Source organism: Macaca mulatta, chromosome 10, assembly GCF_049350105.2.
Source record: "Macaca mulatta isolate MMU2019108-1 chromosome 10, T2T-MMU8v2.0, whole genome shotgun sequence".
Taxonomy (NCBI): Eukaryota; Metazoa; Chordata; class Mammalia; order Primates; family Cercopithecidae; genus Macaca; species Macaca mulatta.
In genome coordinates this window covers 80120172-80141613 of record NC_133415.1, presented here as the reverse complement: position 1 = coordinate 80141613, position 21442 = coordinate 80120172, and the positions used below count along the sequence as shown (strand labels likewise).

Genomic DNA, 21442 nt, shown 5'->3' with positions numbered 1-21442 from the left:
TGTCCTGTAGCTGCTGGCTGCCTCACATCACAGATTGGTGTGGCTGCCTTTATTTTATTTATACACACCAAAACCAAAGATGGTCAATATGCCTTTCTTTTATTTGTTTGTTTTTGTTTTTTGAGATGGGGTCTCACTCTGTCAGCCAGGCCAGAGTACAGTGGCACAGTCTTGGCTCACTTTAACTTCTGCCTCCTGGGTTCAGGTGATTCTCTTGTCTAAGCCTCCTGAGTAGCTGGGACTACAGGCACATACCACAGCACCTGGCTAATTTTTGTATTTTTAGTAGAGACACGGGGTTTGCCATATTGGCCAGGCTGGTGTTGAACTCCAGACCTCAAGTGATCCACCTGCCTTAGTCTCCCAAAGTGCTGGGTTACAGCTGTGGGCCACTGTGCCCGGCCAGTATGCCTTTCTTTTAAATTGCCAACTAGGGTGTGACAAGAAAGGCTTTGGCCTCTTTTGTTTGATCACGTTTCTTGAAGAAGCTTTTCGTGAAAGATAGAGTGGTTATTTATGATGTTTCAGAGACTTGTTTATTTTATTTTTTTATTTTTATTTTTATTTTTTTATGATGGAGTCTCCCTCTGTCGCCCAGGCTGGAGTGCAGTGGCATGATCTCAGCTCACTGCAAGCTCTGCCTCCCGGGTTTACGCCATTCTCCTGCCTCAGCCTCCCGAGTAGCTGGGACTACAGGCGCCCGCCACCTCACCCGGCTAGTTTTTTGTATTTTTAGTAGAGACGGGGTTTCACCGTGTTAGCCAGGATGGTCTCGATCTCCTGACCTCTTGATCCACCCGTCTCGGCCTCCCAAAGTGCTGGGATTACAGGCTTGAGCCACTGCGCCCGGCCTGTTTATTTTTTAAAAATCCATACACAAGTCTTTCAGGATCTTCTCATTCCTTATTTGGTTATTTATTTTAAAAAGTAGTCTGATACCTTACCTTACGGGTTGGAGACCCTGATGGATTCTGCATCGTTTTAGGATTTACCTCTGTTTCTTGCTACCATTCTCTTTTCTGTCATTATGGGGTTTGCCTCGTTTTCTCTAATGTGCTATTCCTGTGTTTTGGTTGTGAGTTCTTGGTTGCATGTGACCAGACTGCTTGCTTCTGGAGACAGCACAGTGCTTGTCCTCTCTCAGCTGCTGCTTCTGTGTCTCAGGAGGGCTGAGGGCTGCCCTCCCTCAGGAACCTCCGTGCTTCCTCAGAGTTTGCTCTTTGTTCTGTGCCTCTCCACGTTGCCTCTGGGTGGTGGTGTTCCTTCCTATGCTCCCTGCTTCTGGGCCAGTGATCCAGGTGTCTGGTGACCACCTGGGCACAGCTGCTTGGCTGCTGTGGGCACCTCAGCTTCTCATGTCCTGTAGGGAACTCACCCACTGGCCTTGCTCTCCACATCTCTTACTCCTGTGTCCCCATTCTCAGGGATGTTGGCCCCCCCCCGCCATCCTTGTCCCCTCTGGCTTCTGGGCCAGTGATCCAGGTATCTGGTGACCACCCGGGCACAGCTGCTTGGCTGCTGTGGGCACCTTAGCGTCTCATGTCCTGTAGGGAACTCACCCACCAGCCTTGCTCTCCATGTCTCTTACTCCTGTGTCCCCATTCTCGGAGATACTGCCCCCCCTTCTGCTGTCCTGTCCTCTGTTAGGGGTGAATCTTGAATCCATCTTATCTCTTACTCTCCCTCCCTCCCCCAGCCCAGTCGGGCTCTCACCGTCTGTGACCCACCCCCCAACTGCACCTGCTTCATTGCACTTCACATCCCACCTCGCCTTCATTCCTTAGTTGTCTAGAAATGCTCCAGGCCTCTGCTGCTTCTCACCTCATTCCCCAGAAATACAAGTCAGTTTCTGTCTCTTACCAGAGGTAACTGAGCTGCTGCTAGCCTCATAGCTCCTATCGGCCCCTCTGCGGGTTTGGTTTTGCTCTTATCACAGTGGTCTGAAGTGCTTGGATAGTCTAGGACATCCAGCCCCCTCCCCAGACAGGGACTCCTTAGGGCATCTGTGCTCCCAGGCTGGCCTTGGCCCTTCTGGGGTGCTCAGGAAATGGGTATGCTGTGTGAAGGGCAGTGTTGGCTTTAACACTAGTCATCACATGTAAGGTGAGCTGAATAAGTCTAAGGAAAATTGCACTTATTTTTGGTGTATTTTCTTTCAGGGTTATTTTGGAGCTGTTGGAGCACTCCTTGAGCTGTTGAAGATCCCCTGATCGTTACCTGGGGAGGGGTTCCTGAAACCTTCCACCATGGGATCTGTGGACTTTCATTTCTTTAAGAGACTTACTCAATTTCATGACTGTGCACTACCTGAAACAAAGTGAGAAAGGATGCGTGTATTTTTCTAAGTCATCAAGATAAATCCTTAAGAATTCAGTCTAAACTAGCAACCAGGAAGGAAAGATATATTAAAAACAACAAAAAAGTGGCCCATGTCCAAGCAGTGTGAGGATTTGCTGTATATAAGTTGCCTGCTTTGTATTTTTGAAATCTCTGCATCACTCACTGGAGATGCTTTAGAAGAGAGCTGCTCTGTGTTCAGTTGACTGTGGTTTTGTGTCCTGTTTGAACTTGCTGAATGTAAGGCAGGCTACGATATGTTAAAATCTAATCACAATTTGTCAGTATGGTCTTGGCAATCATCTGTGCATTACTCTGGTTTGCATTAAGCCTGTGTGTGAACTTAACTGTAAAACATGTTTTATTTCAAGGTTCTGCAAACTTAATTGGGCAGGTTAATTGTGTACCTGAAACTTAACAAGCAGTTTTTGGAAGGGCAGTTCCACGTACTTTACACTAAATCCTGGGAATGAATGTCTGGAAAGACAGGACTTCTTTTCTTGGCAGAATTTCCTTGGGTAGTGGGAGGACTGTTCTGATGAAAGTGGGTACACTGGCAGAACCAGCACAATCTGGAAGACTAATATGAGTCAGAAGGGCCACTAGAATCAACACCTCCTCAGGGGATCAGGGAGAATCTGGTTTTTCTTTCAGGCTAAGTAGAAACGGAAGAACTGAGGTGTCGGTCAAAGAACTCATGGGGAGTTGGGGGTCCTTCAGGGCACTGTGGCACTGGGAGGTGAGGCTCAGAAGACTGCCTGAGTGCCAGGCTGCAGGTGCTCTTGGTAGGGGCTGAAGCTTTTCTTTCTGCTGTGCAGAATAATTTCAAAAGCCTTTCCCAAGGAGAGAATGCACCTTTCATATCTGAGGTCTTAAGTGGTGCCCATATTGCTGTTGAAGGCAAGGACGGGCCTGTACGAAGCAGCCTTGGTCCAGGAAGGAAAACCCCAAGGCTCTGCAGCCTCCCCGCAGTTTAAGGCTGCGGTCAGGGAGGGATGGGCAGGGTGCCAGCCAGCCGCATGGGGGCAGCAGAGGCATCTGCGCTCCAGCTGGGGCTAGGGGAACTGGTGTGTGGGTTGTTCCACTAGGCATGGCCACCTCTGCACTTGGGCCTTGGCACTTAGGAAATATGGTGCTGCTGCATTGGGACCTTGGGTGCAGAGCAGGATGGCTGCTGCATGGAGGGTAATTTTGTCCCCTGGACAGTGATTGGTGATCCTCCTCCCTGCTGCTGCTCTTTGCAGGCTCCTGGCCTATAACTACCTCTGATGTCCTAATCGTGAGTTCCTCTGCCCTCCTCTGCTCCCAGCGGCGCTCTTGGTGGTCTCACCCTTCTCCAGTACCCAGCCACCAAAGATGGCACCACCATCCTCCTGTTTGTACCACAGGGTGCTGCTCCCTGGGCCAACTTCTGTGAACTTGCTCACTTCCCATGGAGACCCAGGCCAGGGCCTGCCCCTCTGGGGTCCCTGTGCTGTGGTCCTGCTGCCTCTGCTGTGCTGACTGTTCAGGAGGTTGTCCATTGCTCGACGTGGGGCATCATGCAGCCCTTGCTGTTCCCACAATTTTAACAGAGAAGGAAACTGAAACCCAGATGAGTAAGCCTGCCCAAGGCCACTCAACTGGAAAAGAGCAGAGCTGGACGCAAACCCAGGACTCTCTGTCTCTGGTGCCTGAGTTGGGAAGATGCTGTTGATGTCCCCTTCTGCCTCGCTTTGAGCTTCCTCCTCCATGGGCCCTCCCCCTCCTCTAGAGAAACCAGTCCATTTCCTCATGTTCCACCTTGTGCTTAGCACATTCTGTCACTCCACAGCAGGTTTTTTTTTGTTTTTTGAGATGGAGTCTCACTCTGTCACCCAGGCTGGAGTGCAGTGGCGCGATCTTGGCTCACGGCAACCTCTGCCTTACTCCTGCCTCAGCCTCCCGAGTAGCTGAGACTACAGGCGTGCACCACCGTGTCTGGCTGATTTTTATATTTTTAGTAGAGATGGGGTTTCACCATGTTGGCCAGGCTGGCCTCGAACTCCAGACCTCAGGTGATCCGCCTGCCTTGACCTCCCAAAGTGCTGGGAATACAGGTGTGAGCCCCTGTGCCCGGCCCACAGCAGGATTCTTGGTAGGCCACCAGTTAATCCCATGGCACTGAATCTGGCATTCATTTCACAGCTTTGTCTCCGTTCTCACTCAGCACAGCCCTCTTGCCTGTCCTGCCACCCAGTTTACTAATGTTCTGGCTCATTCTCTGCTGACAGTTAGCTGTGGCTGTCCTCAGCCGCAGTCCGGGGTCTCCCCAAGCAGTCATCAGCAGCACCTTGACTGATTTCCAGGGAACACTTCAGCCGCCCCTTGCCTCTGAGGCACTGCCCCAAGGCACTGCCTTCTCTCTACATTTGTAGATCTCTATGCAGCATTGTCCACACCCTCATCCCAGCTTACTGCTGTCTCACCACCTCCAGGTTGTGAGGTGCCCATAAACTCTGCTGTTACCATTGCCACTTCCCTGTCTTCTCTCAGCAGCTGTCCCTTTCAGTCTGCCCTCCACTAGTGGCCGTGAAGGGGGCTGTGACCATGGTCCAGGTGAGAAAGGAAGGCCTGAACTAAGATGGGAGAAGTGGATGGCCAGAATGGAAAGATGCTTAGAGGGCTTGTGTTGGGAAGTAGTGACTGGATACAGGGGAGGGAGGGGAGATACCAAGAGGGCACCTGGGCTCATTTGTGGACTACCTGATTTTGAGACTCCAAATAAGCACTGGGTATTTGGATTGGAGATACAGAGCTGAGAATGATCTGCATGTAGGTGGGCAAAGCAAGGGGATTTCATGAGTTCTAAGGTAGGGTGAGAAAAATAATGGCGAGTTGAGCAGTGAAGGAAGAAGCTGCAAAGAAAACGACTGCTCAGGGAGAGGCCGGCCAGGGGCCTGTGGCTCAGGGGACTGAAGGAAGAGGAGCTCTCTGGGCATCTGAATTGAGGTTGCCCACATTTGTTTGCAAGATCCTGGCTGGCCTTGATGAAAGCCAGGAAGCCACAGGGCAGAAGCTGACTTGGAGAGGTGCTAGTGAGGGGTGGTGAGAGCAGCAACAGTCACAGGAAGGCTTTGGATGAAGAGTTTTTTTCTCCTGACACTAGTTATTTCCAGGCCTGGGATATAACTAGGAGCTTGGGGTGGGGGCACTTCTTCACGGTGGTGTAGCGTGTGGAGGAAACAGACTCAGTTAACGCTACTTCGGCCAGGTGCGATGGCTCACGTCTGTAATCCCAGCACTTTGGGAGGTGAAGGCGGGTGGATCACCTGAGGTCAGGAGTTCAAGACCAGCCTGGACAACATGGCGAAACCCCATCTCAACTAAAAATACAAAAATTAGCCGGGAATGGTGGTGCGCGCCTGTAATCCCAGGCACTCAAGAGGCTGAGGCAGAGAATTGCTCGAACCCAGGAGGCGGAGGTTGCTGCAGTGAGCCGAGATTGCTCCACTGCACTCCAGCCCGGGTGACAGCAAGACTGTCTCAAAAAAAAAAAGTTCTATTTCAGGTCACCCTGGTGCTGGTGTTCACGTGGAAGACGGCTTATCTGTATCTAGCTGTTTGCAGAGCTCAGGGACGCCAGGGGGCTTCAGCCTCCACTGTACTCTGCATTCCAGGATTCTCTCTTCTCTGGCTGTGGTGGCCTAGCACTCTCTTCACCACTGACCCCACCCCCGCTTGCACACCATGCCATAGGCAGGGACAGGAGCTTCCATCACAATCACTCAGTACTAGTTACCAGCTCTGATAGAATCACTCACCTTGAGTTTCCAAGTCTTGCTGAAGGTGCTTAAGTGGCACATGGATGTTCCCCCTGTTCAAAGGCATACACACAACACTTAAGTATTTTTCAGAATTTGTTTTTATTTACACGTTTGAGTCAATTACATGCATGTTTTATTTTTTAAAGAGTGATTAGCAAAATGCATTAAAATTTTAAAATAGCAATTAAATATACAAAAATATAGCTTACAAAAAACTGCGAATGTTTAAAAATATTCTGCTGCAGAATTTTTAGTGTACAAACACGTCTATGAAACCTGAGGCTCAGCATTTCATAAACCTTTTTTTGAGGGAGTTACACAATACCTAGTGAGGAAACCCGAGGACCAAACTACAAGACGAAGGTGCCCCCTTTCCTGGCAATGATGTCAAAAGACCAAGAGGCGACAGTTACCAGCAACACTCTAGGAAGACCAGCTGTCACCAGAAGGGACTTCCTAACACTTGCCACACCTGCTCCCCCGACTCCCCCGCCCTAGTGGGGGCCTGGGAGGGAAGGGCAGATGGAGAGGAACGGTGTGCAGTGGGCCTGAGACACAGATCCACCAGGCCTGGGGCTGGCACAGGGAGCTGAGAAGAGCTCCCTCAAAGCACAAACAAGTCCGCTGATACTGGTGGGGCCCTTACAGTCACAGAAGCAGGGACTGGATGGTAAGCCAAAGGTGCTGACGCTTGATCAAAAAGTGGAGTACATCTTTGCATCTTGTAACAATTTGGGCTCTGTAGCTGAATTGGCAAAGTAAGGTTTACTGAGCAAGCCCCTCTTCTTCTGATATCCCCACTCAAATGGAAGCACATTCCACAGCACATGGGGATCCCTTACTAATCTTTACTAAAGAACCATGACCCAGCATTTTCCAGTTATCAACTGGATATTTAGGCATGAATCTGGACACGTCCATCTCCTTAAGAAATCTGTAACAGCTACAGGAAAAAACACCCAGGGCCAGAGATTCTACAAGTGCCAGAAGGGTGGAGGTGATAAGAATTTTTTCACAAGTTTTGGGTTAGGGCACCAGTTGCAGTTTTAATCCAGAGGAGGATCTGAGCTGCTGCTGTAGGGGGCAGGTACACCAGGGAGGTGGGTGTGGACAGAGAGGCACTGGGCAGCTGCTGGGAAGCAAGGCACAAGTCTGTGCCCCTACCACCAGGGCTGCCTGGAGGAAGCAGCTCTTTTCATCAGCGGGGACAAAAATGAACTTAAACTAAAAGAATTACTGGCCGGGCATGGTGGCCCAGCACTTTGGGAGGCCAAGACGGGCGGATCACGAGGTCAGGAGATCAAAACCATCCTGGCTAACACGGTGAAACCCCGTCTCTACTAAAAAAAGTCGGACGTGTTGGTGAGTGCCTGTAGTCCCAGCTGCTCGAGAGGCTGAGGCAGGAGAATGGCGTGAACCCGGGAGGCGGAACTTGTAGTGAGCTGAGATCGTGCCACTGCACTCCAGCCTGGGCAACAGAACGAGACTCCGTCTCAAAAAAAAAAAAAAAGTTGGTGGGGTAATTTCTGTTGTCAAATGGAAAACAAGGGATAAGGGGAAAATTCTGGAGGAAGCATTTTTTTGTTTTGTTTTGTTTTTTTTTTTTGAGCTAGTCTCAAAAAACTCTGTCGCCCAGGCTGGAGTGCGGTGGTGTGATCTCGGCTCACTGCAACCTCTGCCTCCCAGGTTCAAGGAATTCTCCTGTCTTAGCCTCTTGAGTGGCTGGGATTACAGGCATGCGTCACCATGCTGGGCAAATTTTTGTGTTTTTAGTAGAGAGGAGGTTTCACCATATTGTCCAGACTGGTCTTGAACTCCTGACCTCAGATGATCTGCCTGCCTCAGCCTCCCAAAGTGCTGGGATGTTGGGATTACAGACGTGAGCCACCATGCCTGACCAGAAGCATTTTCTTTTCAAAGTGTGTGCATAGAGTCGGGAGGCCAGCCTGGGCAACATAGTGAGTTAGGACCTGTCTCTACAAAAAATACGAAAATTAGCCAGGGTGTACACCTGTAGGCCCAGCTACAGACTGAGGCAGGAGGATCACTTGAACCCAGGAAGTTGAGGCTGCAGTGAGCTACAGTGGTGCCACTGCACTACAGCCTGGGTGACAAGACCCTGTCTCAACAACAAAAAGCTGGGAGGGAAAGGGAGCAGCTTCATGAACTGACACTGGACATTCAGGCATATCCACAGTTAAACATGAGACTCACTGTGTGCTTGCTCAGTAGATGTCTGCCCCACAAAATAGAAGCCTTCAGTTGCTGCTGCTCAGACTCCTGCATCAAAGACACAAGAGTTTGCCTAAGAGACCACCACAGTTGTAGCCACACATCACCACTGGTCCTCACTTGGAACTGGCCAAGGTCGGGGAGGGACCAGCAGCTGTCCAGGCACCTGCAGAGGCTGCTCAGAGCTGGGAGAGGCCTGTGCCACTGCTGTCAGCTAGAGCCTGATCTTGAGCATCCTGTCACAGAAAGTCAATCAGAAAAATCTGGTTGTGCTCTTGGATTAGCTGGGCATTTGGGGTAAGGGAGGGACTGCAGATTCTGATTTGTATAGAAAACTAAAGTTCAGTATGTTGCAATAAAATGAAAGTATGTCTTATTCAACAGGAATGTGATTGCAAAAATATCCCCCAATTCTGGGTTCACATTTTGTATTCTGATTTCTGGGATGGCTCTTCCCACATTAGTAGGAATGTTCCTTGAATACACTTGTCTGGTATCGCATGAGCAGAAAAGGAGAAAAATTATATACACACACATATACACATGTGTGTACATGCATAAATGATCTCTGGAAGGATACCCAAGGAACAAACTAAGAGTAAGTACTCATGGAGTGAGAAGCTGAGCTTGCTGGGCATCAGGAACTCAAGAAAGGCTTTTAACTACTTTATGATTTGTGAACCACGTGAATGGACTACCTATTCAAAACATTAAGAAAGGAATACACAGCACTGAACAACCAAGTCAGAGTTCACTGTGGGCAAAGGCAGAGATGACCAAGGAAGAAAGGGGCCAGGTGAACCTGGGCCTCAGGGAAAGCCCCTACAGCTCAGGAGGCTTTTTGGCTGAGGTTCTATTCCTATCATGACAGCAGAGGAGCCCATGTGACCCAGATAATGTTATGTGGCATCAGCAGCCCCCATGACACCAGACCTGCTGCCCACCAGGCTCTGGGCACCAGCTAACCCTCACAAGAGGTGCCAGGGGTGTTATTACAATACCTGGGTGGTAGATAAGGAAAAAGAGACTCAGAGGCTAACCTGCAGAAAGGCCTGAGGCTAGTGAGTGGCAAGAGGCAATTCCATCACTCTCAGCACTCTGCCTAGAGCTCTGGGGATACCGCCCAGAATGGATTTCATAATTCCCAAAAAGCCTCTCAGAAAAATAATTCCTACTTGTTCAAAGTAGCTTAGAGCAGGATCAGGCCATGGAGATGACATGATTTTGAAGTGGGGTTGTGAAAAGGACAAGGCCCAAGGCTATTCCTCTGATGGATCCAAGGGGCTTGGCACTGGGGAAAAGGATCTTCTTGTCAAGAACAGGGTATCCGGTAATGGTGGGAGGTCCCCTGTATCCCTCAGCTCAGACCTTCCCAGAGGTCACCTGCCCCTATTTGGCCATTTCTGTCCTGCCTTCCCTGGCTAGGCAAGCACAGGCTCCAAGGACCTCATCTGCCAGGGACAGGCCTAACCAAATCACAAGTGGCAAAGAAAAGCAGATGTCAACTTCCTAGTGTCTGATACCGACCCAACCAGGAATCAAGTCAGGCTGGTTTTGTTCCGTTTCTGAAGCCAGCTGAATTCAAATGTCTCCCTAGCAACTACTACTGATTCAGCCACCCATGGAGTCCAGTTGGGGCTGAGTTATGCTCCACTAACCCACAGCAGACCAGCAACATTCTATCTTTGAGCTGCTTAAGAAACACACAAAGGATACCAGCCAGTGGTCCAAGAGCAGACCAGAATCCCCACGCATCTACGCAGTAACAAGTCCCAGCAACTCCTGAAGATAGATGTGGAAAGGGTGACTTTACCATGGGGTTAGAGTGTTTAGCTAAGAGAGTATAAAGGGGTCCCTAACTCATTCTTTAAAAAAAAAAAAAAAAGGATTGTCTTTCAAACAAAAAACCCTGCGATTTTAATCAGAATTAAAGGAGGATGTAAATTAAAAGGCCTTCTATTTGCATGTACAGCAATGCAGATGCACAGGCCCGCCCTGGTGGAGGACCCAGATGCAGGGAGCAAATATTCAGGTTATGTGGCTAAGAGTCGCAGGAACTACTGTTAGTGATACTAGGCTTGCTGCAGGAGGATGTCACGCTGAGAAAGGGAGGTGACTACGAGCAGAAAAAGTACTCTCACTGTTCCAGCTTCCAGCCCAGTCCTAGCAGAATGAATGCATTTTGAAATCACTCCACATTCACATGTGCTGAGAAGGTTGTTAGTGGTCCCTCATCCAGGCAAAGCAGACCCAAGATGGTGCCGAGTGCAGACTGCAGACATTCTTGTGCTTTCCTCTTACGGCTGGAACTATCTGGGCTTTGCGCCCTGGTCCAGTGCTACGTGTCAGCCCCCTCAACATGCCTGTGGCTCTGACACAGGGGGCTGAATTAACTTGCCTCTGTTCAAATACACGGACTTGGTGAGGCTGTCTTTTGTTAGTACTGATGCACAGGGACAGAAAAAGGCTGCAACTGAAAGACTAGAATCCTGCAAAAGCTGTGAGCAGCAATAATTTGCAGTACTGATCATAGGAAATTCCTCCTTTGGGGGAAAAAAATTCTCTTTCCTATTAGAGCAACATAACGGAGAAGTGACATCTGTCCCAAGGCCATTCCATGGAAAATGGTAGCTGCTGGTAATTAGTGAGGCTAGTCCAGAAGCAAGCCTCCTTCTGACATTGGTCACTGAAAACAGCTCACTATAAACGGGGTGTCTTGCAGCATTCAATTCTATCGTGCTACAAATAGAGAATGCAAAAAGACGGTGAAAGTAGGAGTGCATACATAGTTCTTTTCATGGGTGCCAGACAGGCTAAGGCTTTCATATAAAAATATTCCTCACTTTCCTTGTCCTGTTTAGGAAGCAGTCCAGTTGGCATACCACGAATAGGTCACACATAGGAAATGGCCTATTTTGACCAACTGGATTTGTAATTTTCCAAACTGGATTCTGTCCAGCACTTTTCTAGACTAATGGAAATTTTCCTCCTCATCTGACCCCAGCCATCTGAGCCAAAGACAGGTTCCCTCTCCTAAGAGGACACAGGTTGGATTCCAGAAAAAAATCCTGGAGTCATGCCAAGAGCAGAGTAGCGAAGCTCCCTCCATCCATTCTCCATGTCACGCAGACTGTATTCCTAATGAAAAACTTCCCCTACTCACATCTATGGGATGGAGTGGAACAAAGCAGTTGATGAGGAATTGAGGCAGGCGCTCCTAAGATGGAGGGAGGTGGAGAGCAGGGCTGTGGAAAAGAATTTTCCATCTGACCTGCTGCTTTCCATAGCTAATTTATACAATATTCACAAATCCTAATGGACTCTGAGTCAGTTCTAGAAAAGTTGGACAGAAAGAGCTAAAGAGCAGCATGCGTTTCTCTCCTGTAAAGACACTTTCACTTTCGCAAGTCCAAATACTGAGGCACACACCAACGGTGGACAGCCTGCAGGAGCTTCCTGAAATTATTTACAATTCCAAATGGATCACCAGCTGCAGAATTACACAGGGACCTTATTTGGGATAAAGTGTTAAAAAGTGAATGACAAGCATTTTTTTTTTTTTTTTTTTTTTTCCTGAAGTAGAAAGAGAGAGAGGGCAAGAGACGGAAGAGATGGAAGGAGGAGTGGGAGAGGCCAAGGGGTCGGCATCCCCTTCATCCAGCTTGGCCAGTAGTATGGGCCATTCTCAAAAAGCCACTGCTCTTTGGAGCCACTCAAGGGGTTCCCAGTGGCTCCCTCCTGAGGCGGTGGCAGTGGGCCCACAGCAGCTACACTGGAACCACAGTGCACATGTGGGGATGTGGGCAGCCTCCTGGATCACTCAGGGACAGTGTGGACTCAGGGCCCACCCCCTGCTGGGGCTCTGGATGGGCCTCACTGGTGCATAGGAGAGGGAAATGATAAGAGGAAATGGCTTCTGACTAGGCCTTTCCAAGTGCATCTAATGTTTTCAGCTTAGATGATTTGATAGCAGGTGTTGTAATCCTGAGGGGGAAATGGGTGGTGAGGGACACTGCTACTCAAAGCCCTTGGATTCCAAGATGGCCTTATCAAAGGAATATAATATGAGCCTTGTGGGCACTGCCTCACCGACCACTGGCGGCTGGTTGTGCTGGTTTTACTTGGCTCAAGGGCTGCTGGAAGGATTTGCTGCTACAAAGGCCTGCATGGCCCATATAGAAACCCATCCATCCGCAGGTGGGGGTGTGGCTTTAAAGACCTGCTCTTAGTTCCCTTCTTTACCCTCCTGCTTGACATGGAGATGAGACTCCAGGAGAGAGAGTGTAATGGAGTTAGTAAGAGACCCTCATGAAGTTTCTTGAGGCAAACCCGCAGGCTCATCCACTCCTCTTCTCTCGGCAGGGGGTAGTGTCAAAGTGCTTTGGTTGTCACAAGACCCAGACACCCAGGTTCCCAGCTTGGCTGGCCCAAGAGTTCTTCATGAGGCAAAAGAAGTGGCAGCTGGTGTCCTAGGTAGAGAGCAGCCAATACAGACACCGCTTGTGTTCCTCCTGGCTCCACACGGATGTCGTGTCCAGCAACAGTCTGATCCTTGTGGTAAGCTATACAATGTTCTCTGCCCCAGGAAGGGGCCCCTGAGGGGGTCCACGGTCCTGCTTACTATGCAATTGGGCCAGCTGTAGAACTGGCATGTTGCACAAGGGACATACTTTACGAACCTCCAGCCACTTAATAAGGCACCTGCAGAAGGAGACACCACAGGGGGAAGACATCAGTCCTATGCTCATGGCACGGCTGTTTTGCTGAACATCTCCATATCTGTCACCCGGACAATGTCTACTGTATGGTCCAAGGAGCTCCCCTACTAGGTGGTGAATGGATGTCACCCCCTGGAGAGGGGGAAGAGACAGAGGGAAGGAGAGGGGAGAGGCCAAGGGGTCAGCAATCCCCTCCTCCTTCTAGAGCCTCCCATCTTCCACGTGTGAAGCCACAGATAGTATGTGATACCCTCAGTTGCCCATGACTCCTTACAAGAACAAAGTACACTGAGGAGGGACATAAGAAGTAGGAAAATAAAATTTTCTAACAGAAATACAAAACAAAAAGTTGTAAGAGAATGAGAAATATTAATATGTCTGCAGGAAGTGGGAGGAGAGGGCCCCACACTACCATTTATATCCAGACTTCATTTATTTTGATTGTAAATAACTATGGTTTTGATTTAAGTAAGTTTTTAGGAGATGGAGGCTCTCACTGGAAAGTTCCAGCTAAATAGCTGTTTATTGCTTGGGCTCCAACTGTAGACCCATTTGGCTCTCTGCCCATAGTTCTGACGTGGTGGTCACGTTCCACCACTCTGCTGTCTCCTAATGTCACGCACACACACACACATTCCGCCTGTAGGGTGCTGTCAGCTTTCTGCATTACAGACCAATCATGAAGCCATCAAGCTTGTCTGGCACTGCCCTAAAACCCAAAAGAAGTTGGTCGATGTGCCTCAAACTCGGGTCCCATTAAACAATTCCATACCAATACTCACTTTCTGTGGAAGGCGTGCTTACATGGGCAAATCCCCAACTCATCTCGAGGCTTGAAGTCTTCTAGGCACACTGCACAGAGCTGAAAGACAAATGCACAAATGAAGCCAAGTGTCTGTTAAGTACCCTCCCAGGTACAAAGTAGAGTGCAGGCTCCTAAGGCTCAACCATTTGAAGGGACTCATGAGACTCTTATCTTAAAAAAAAAAAAAAAAAAAGGAATGAATAAATGAATGAAAAGAAACAGGCCCAAATAGATGAGTCTCCTGCTCTTCCTGTCCCACATCTTCAAGGAGGTGGGCAGATGGGAGAAGACAGAAAGCAAGAGGCAGCTGCCTTTACTTCAGTGCATCAGAAGTGTGGGACTGAGGGAGGGTTACTCTCACATCTGCCAGCTTAACCTGCTGTCCCTTTCCTGGTGTGCCAAAGGACTGAGGCTCCCTGGGTTCTCCACCTTGTCAGCAGCACAGCCTGGCTCCCAAGCACTCACTGAAAGGGACTGCTCAAGGCCTGGCAATCTTTTCTCCTGTTTTTGTGGTACAGCTTGCAGTAACACGCTATTTATAGTTCCTGGGGCCTCCCACTTTGGCATTGTCCCTCTGTCAGTGTCTTTGTCATATAAAAAGTTACTGAAGACTCAGTTAACTCTTGAACATGTGCAGATGGGACCAGGACTGCTCTCAGGCGATGATTAGTCTCCATGGCTTGGAGAGAGGCCTTTGCCTTCGTACCCAGGGGCTGGGTTCCAACACTGTTTCCTGGGCATTCACCAGGGCCCGTGGATACCACGTGTCACCACACTGACCCATTTTACAGATGAGTAAACAGAAGCTCAGGAAAATAATGTTGCTTGAGGCCATTTAGTTGGAGAGTGGCCAGGCCTGGCTGGGGACCCAGCTCTGTTGCACTAATGTGCTACTGTGCCATTTCTTTCTCCTGCCCAGTGGTTGAACTCCTTCCTCCCTACTTGCTTCCCTGTCCATTCCCAAGGATCCCAGTTCAGGCCATCACCATTTCTAGCCTGGACTGTTGATGGCTTTGCTGTCACTGGTTTCTTAACCTATAACACGTAACCCAGTCTTCTTAGGTTATATAACATCATCTAGGCAGGACATGTGGCTCTTGGTGCCCAGTGAACAGTGCCATGTTGGTTTTTAAACATCCTTGCTGAGGTAGCTTTCAGGGCCTTGTGTGTACGACAGACAGGATCTTCACAGGAGGAGGAGAATGGATAACTGTGCTCTGTTGGACTCAGCATCCCTACCAAGATGGCAGGGGAGCAGGGAGGAGAGCAGGATAGGTGGCTGGCCTTGGCTCAGACACACTAGCTGTGTGGCCTCTGCCCTCAAGATTCCTCACAGAGCTCTGTTCCTTCATTTGTACAATAAGGACATGACCTGCCCCACCCCACACAGGGCTGTCATCAGCTCAGCTTGGAGGGCAGGGCTAAGGATACATACAGTAAGGCGGTCTACCAATGCCAGTTGTTTTTATTGATGTCTACATTTTATAATGGAAGTACTGTTTTCAAGCCCATTTTTGTTTTCTGAAGGGAGGTTGAGAATAAGCTGTGCTTTGGTAAAGGTAAGAATCCAGCAGTTTCAGCCTAGTGGTATCTTTTTGGGCCTCAGCTTCCCACCTGTAAAGAGGGAATGATGCTCCCATCTCCTAGACTGTGTGATTGGCCCTCTGGCCTTCAACAGCCAGTTTTCCTCTCAGCCCCACCTTCCGAAACAGGGTCAGGACTGTCCTCTGGAGATTTAGCACTGATCCTATTGACGCACAGGTTGGATGAGTTGCTTATTTTTATTTACTTATTTTTCCAGGACCCAAAATTAGATTAGTAGTCTTTCCAAAATGGAGTTTGTTTCTTTTCTTTTTTTTTTTCTTTTGGAAATGGAGTCTTGCTCTGTCGCCAGGCTGGAGTGCAGTGGTGTGATCTCAGCTCACTGCAACCTCCGCCTCCTGAGTTCAAGTGATTCTTCTGCCTCAGACTCCTGAGTAGCTGGGACTACAGGCGCACGCCAACCATACACAGCTAATTTTTTATATTTTTAGTAGAGACGGGGTTTCACCATGTTGGTCAGGATGGTCTTGATCTCTTGACCTTGTGATCTGCCTGCCTCAGCCTCCCAAAGTGCTGGGATTACCGTCATGAGCCACCATGCCCAGCCCTAAAATGGAGTTACTATTAATGGTATAATGTGCTATTATGTTCTGAATAAACAAATCCTAAAACTATAGCCACCTGAGAAAAAACAAGATAAACTCCGACACGTTAAATGCTAAAGGTGGCCAAAGTCAATGGCAATCACAAAAAGAGAAAAGCCTCAGATGACTTCCTAGAAGTTCCCTGAGAGCCAAACTCATTTTACAACTTTCCTTTACAGATATTTTGCAAATAAACTTTCATTTCCAGTATTCAATGAGATTGTTTCTCCAGTGTGACTTCCCATCACCATTAAAAAATTGAGATACAATTAATGTACTATAATATTCACTCCTTTAAGTAATATTACAATTCGCAGGTTTTAGGTATAGATTTGTGCAGCCATCTTTACAATCTAATTCCAGAACATTTGCATCAAATGCCACCCCCACCCCCCAAAAAAGCCCATATTCATAGGCAGTCACTCCCCATTCTCCCCTTTCTCCAATCTCTGGCAACCAACCGCTAATCTACTTTCTTTATTGATGGATTTGTCTACTCTGGACATTTCATATAAATGGAACCATACAATATGTAATCTTTCGTGTCTGGCTTCTTTCCCTTAGCATAATGTCTTCAAGGTTCATCTACATTGTAACATATATCAGTACTTCATTCATTTTCGTGGCTGAATAATATTCCATTGTATGTATGTAATGCATTTTGTTTACCCATTTATTGGGTAAACAATAAAAAAAAAGTGTTGATTGCCACTTGGGTTGTTTCTACCTTTTGGCTATTGTGGACAATGCTGCTATAAACACTGGTGTATAACTATCTGGCTGAGTACTTGTTTACATTCTTTTGGGTATGTATCAAGAAGTGGAATTGCTGGGTCATATAGTAACTCTATGTTTACCTTTTTGAGGAGCTACAAAACTGATTTCCAAAGTAGCTGTACCATTTCATTCCTATCAGCAGTACGTGTGGGTTGTAATTTCTCCATATCATCACCAATACTTATTCTTGTCTTTTTTTACTATAGTTATCTTAATGGGTGTAAATGGGTCATTTCCTTAATGACTAATGATGCCATGCTTATTGACCACCACATATCTTCGATGGAGAAATGCCTATTAAGTCCTTTGTCAATTTATTAGTTGGCTTATTTTTCTTTTTATTATTAAGTGGTAAGAGTTCTTTATATATTTTAGACTGAACTCCCGTATCAGAGAGCCAACTAATTTTGACAAAGGTGCAAAAAGCATTTCAATGGCAGAAAGAAAGCCTTTTCAACAAATGATGTTAGAGCACTGCACATTCATAGACATTAAAAACATAGGCAACCTAAGCAGAAACACAACCAAAGCACAACCTAAGCAAAGCAATCAAAGGAAAAAATGGATAAACTGGACTTGATCAAATTAAAAAACTTTCTTTCTGCAAAGGACCCGTTAGGATGAAAAGACTGGGAGAAAATATTTGCAGACCTTTTTATTTTGCAGGCTTATTACTGAGTTCTAAGAGTTCTTTATACATTTTAAATACCAGACCCTTATCAGATATAAGACTTGTGAATAGTTTCTCCCTGTGGGTTGCCTTCACTTTCAGGATAATGTCCTTTGAAGCACAAAAGTTTTTAATTTTTTTTTTTTGAGACAGTCTTGCTCTGTCACCCAGGCTGGAGTGCAGTGGTGCCATCATAGCTCACTGCAGCCTCAATCTCCTGATCTCAAGCAATCCTCCAGCTCCTCAAGCCTCAACCTCCCAAATAGCTGGGACTACAGGCACACACCACCACACCCAGATAACTTTTTTTTTTTTTTAAGTACAGACAAGGTCTCCTCACTATGTTGCCCAGGCTGGTCTCGAACTCCTGCACTCAAGCAATCTTCTCGTCTTGGCCTCCCAACATGTTGGGATTATAGGAGTGAGCCATGGCTGGCCTGATGAAGTTTAACTATTTTTTCTTAGCTTGCTTGTGCTTTAGATGTCATATCTAAGAACCACTGCCCAATCCACAGCTATGAAGATTTATACATCTATGTTTATTTCTTCTTTTTGTTTTTTAGAGACAGAGTCTTGCTATGTTGCCCAGGCTGGTCTCAAATTCCTGGACTCAAGGGAGCTTCCCCCTCAGCCTCCCAAGGAGCTGGGATTACAGGCATGTGCCATGACACTGGGCTCACCTATGTTTATGTCTGAGTGTTTTATAATATTAGCTGATACATTTAGTTCTTTAACTTTTGAGCAATCTTTGTATATAGTATAAAGTAGATGTCTAAATTTATTCTTTTGCATGTAGATATCCAGTTGTCCCAGCACCACTGATTGAAAAGACTATTTTTTTCCCACTGAATTGTCTTGGCACCCTTGTTGAAAATCAACTGACCATAAATGTTTGAATTTATTTTTGGACTTGCAGTTCTATTCCACTGATCTATATAGCTATCAATATACCTATGTCACGCTGTATTAAATACTGTAGCTTTGTATAGTAAGTTTTGAAATTGGGAGGTGTGAGTTCTCTAACTCTGTTCTTCTTTTTCAAGATTCTTTTGGCTATTCTGGATCTTTTACATTTCCATGTGAATTTTAGAATTCATATGCTTGTCAATTTGTGCTTAAAAAGGGCAGATGGGATTTTGAAAAAGATGATATTTGGTAAATACTTTGGATACTACTGCCAGCTTACCAATATTAAATTTTCTAACCAATGAACATGGGATGTCATCCCATTTATTTAGGTTTTATTGTGTTTTCAATGTTTTATAGTTTTCAGCATATAAATCTGAGCTTCTGTTGTTAAATTTATTCCTAGGTATCTTATTATTTTTGATGCTATTACAAATGAATTTTTTTTTTTTTTGAGATGGAGTTTTGCTCGTTGCCCATGCTGGAGTGCAATGGTGTGATCCCAGCTCACCGCAACCTCTGCCTCCTGGGTTCAAGCGATTCTCCTGCCTCAGCCTCCTGAGTAGCTGGGATTACAGGCATGTACCACAATGCTGAGCTAATTTTGTATTTTTAGTAGAGACAGGGTTTCTCCATGTTGGTCAGGTTGGTCTCGAACTCCCGACCTCAGGTGATCCGCTCTCCTCGGCCTCCCAAAGTGCTGGGATTATAAGTGTGAGCCACCATGCCTGGCCACAAATGAAATTTTCTTAATTGCTAGTGTGTAGGTTTAACTAGTTTTTGTATATTGATCTTATATCTAGGAAACCTATTGAACTCATTATTAGCTCTCACAGTTTTTTGTTTTGTTCTTTTCTTTTTCTTTTTTTTTTTTTTTTGAGACAGAGTCTCACTCAGGCTGGAGTGCAATGGCATGATCTCTGCTCACTGCAACCGCTGCCTCCTGGGTTCAAGCGATTCTCCCATCTCAGCCTCCTGAGTAGCTGGGATTACAGGCACCCACCATCATGCCTGGCTAATTTTTGTGTTTTAGTAAAGTCGGGGTTTCACCACGTTGGCCAGGCTAGTCTTGAACTCTTGACCTCAGGTGATCTGCCCGCCTTGGCCTCCCAAAGTGCTGGGATTACAGGCATGAGCCACCGTACTCAGCCTCTCAGTTTTTTTTTAATTTAGTATTCTATAATATTTATAAAGTCATGTCATCTGCAAATAGACAGTTTTACTTCTTTCCCATCTGAATGCCTTTTATTATTTTTTCTTAACTGCCCTGGCTAGACCCTTGAGTAACAAGTTGATAAAATTGATAAGAGCAGGAGTCCTGTCTTCTTCCTTGTCTAAGAAGGAAAACTTTGTCTTCAACCATTAAGTATAATATTAGCTGTGGGCTTTTTACAGATGCCCTTTATCAGGCTGAGGAAGTTCCCTCTATTTTTAGGTTTATTGAATTATTGAATGCTTTTATCGTGAAAGAAAGCTGGGTTTTGTCAAAGGCTTATACTGTATCTACTGAGATGACCATGTCTTTTCTTCCCCCATTTATTCTATTAATAAGGTGTATCACATTGACTGATCTACTTATGTTGAACCAACCTTGCATTCCTGGGATAAGTTCCATTTGATTATGGTATATAATCTTTTTTTATATACTGTAGGATTTGCTTTGCTAATATTCTGTTGAGGATTTTTACACTTATATTCATAAGAGATACTGGTTTGGCATTTTCTTTCTTTGTAATATCTTTGTCTGGGTTTGTTATCAGGGTAATACTAACCTCTTAAAAATGAGTTGGGAAGTGTTCCCCAACACTCTTGTCTTTTTTTTTTTTTTTTTTTTAATAATCTCACTCTGTTGCCAAGGCTGGAGTACAGTGGTGCAATCATGGCTCACTGCAGCCATGACCTCCTCAGGCTCAGGTGATCCTCCCAGTTCAGCCTCCTGAATAGATGGGATGACAGGCACTGCCATTCCTGGTTAATTTTTGTATTTTTTGTAGAGATGGGGTTTCACCATGTTACCAAGGCTGGTCTTGAACTCCTGGGCTCAGGCAATCTGCCCACTTTTGGCCTTCCAAAGTGCTGGGATTACGGGTGTGAGCCACTGTGCCCAGCCTATCTTGTCTTTTTTTTTTTTTTTTTAAGTGAAAGAATGAGTCCTATGATAATGTCAGGCCTGTTGGAAGCTAGGCTAAGAACAGACATTTACTGATTGGTCAGTTTATAGATACTTGAGTTTGTTTTACATATTGAAAGTCAGAAAGGTACTTAATGGGATCTCCAGAAGGCAGAAGAAAGCTGGGTCAAGTCACTCAAAAGTAATTTTTTGCAACTTGGAGAACAGTAGAAGCTTCACATCTGTGGGGGCAGTAGAGGTATCCTGATGTAATGGTTCCAGATGCAAACATCCCCATTCTACACACAGAAGCTAGATGACTTGCCCATTCTATTCAACTTCTCTTTTTTTCTCTAACTTTTTTTTTTTTTTTTTTTTGAGACAGGTCTTGCTATGTTGCCGGGCTGGACTCCAGGGTGCAAGTGATCCTCCTGCTTCAGCCTACTGAATAACTAGGACTATAGGCACAAACCACTGTGCCTGGCTAGTAAACTTTCTTAAACCTCAATATCTGCAAATGCAAAATAGGGAATAATACTTACCTTGTCTAAATTTGTCAAAGTGTTAGTTCCCTTGCTCCTAATTATATGAAGAAGCAGACATCTTGATAATCTTGTCACCTTTTGTACATGATTCCATGTATATCACACTATTATACCCATAAATAAAACAAGTCCTAGGTAAAAATGACTTTAACTACAGCATGTGTGTTGGAAACAGGCACAATTTTCTAGTACTCACAGAGTGTATGATCTCTAAAATGCCCAAGTAGGAAGGATTTAATAACTTCCAAGTGGTTGACATAGTCTATAAATTTACCTCAGATACAGACTAAGGAGTGGAGAGTCAGGGTGAGAGGAAGACAGTGTCACACAATGAAAATGATCTATAGCTCAGGTGATTCAGCCAAAATGGT

At 46.4% G+C, this 21442-nt stretch overlaps 2 protein-coding genes and 1 long non-coding RNA gene across 4 annotated transcripts in view; 2 read left to right on the top strand and 1 right to left on the bottom strand.

The window, feature by feature from the left end:
• PANK2 (pantothenate kinase 2) overlaps positions 1 to 8728 on the top strand; it is a 40427-nt gene extending 31699 nt beyond the window's left edge. The window contains 1 exon segment of the mRNA NM_001435890.1: positions 2160 to 8728. Within this exon segment, the coding sequence (NP_001422819.1) occupies positions 2160 to 2210 (51 nt within the window). The 3' untranslated portion in view covers positions 2211 to 8728.
• A 1519-nt stretch (positions 8729 to 10247) lies between these two features.
• The window catches only part of RNF24 (ring finger protein 24), a 92856-nt gene continuing 81661 nt past the window's right edge, over positions 10248 to 21442 (bottom strand). For both annotated transcript variants that reach the window (XM_028828216.2, XM_028828218.2), the window contains 2 exons: positions 13855 to 13934; positions 10248 to 13055 (listed from right to left, as the gene is read on the bottom strand). In XM_028828216.2, coding sequence (XP_028684049.1) covers positions 12917 to 13055; positions 13855 to 13934 — 219 coding nt within the window. In that variant the 3' untranslated portion in view covers positions 10248 to 12916. The remainder of the gene's footprint in view (positions 13056 to 13854; positions 13935 to 21442) is intronic.
• On the top strand, positions 12717 to 21213 carry LOC144332047 (uncharacterized). Its single transcript, XR_013399752.1, has 2 exons — positions 12717 to 12911; positions 20912 to 21213. It is a non-coding gene; the product is annotated as an uncharacterized LOC144332047 (long non-coding RNA).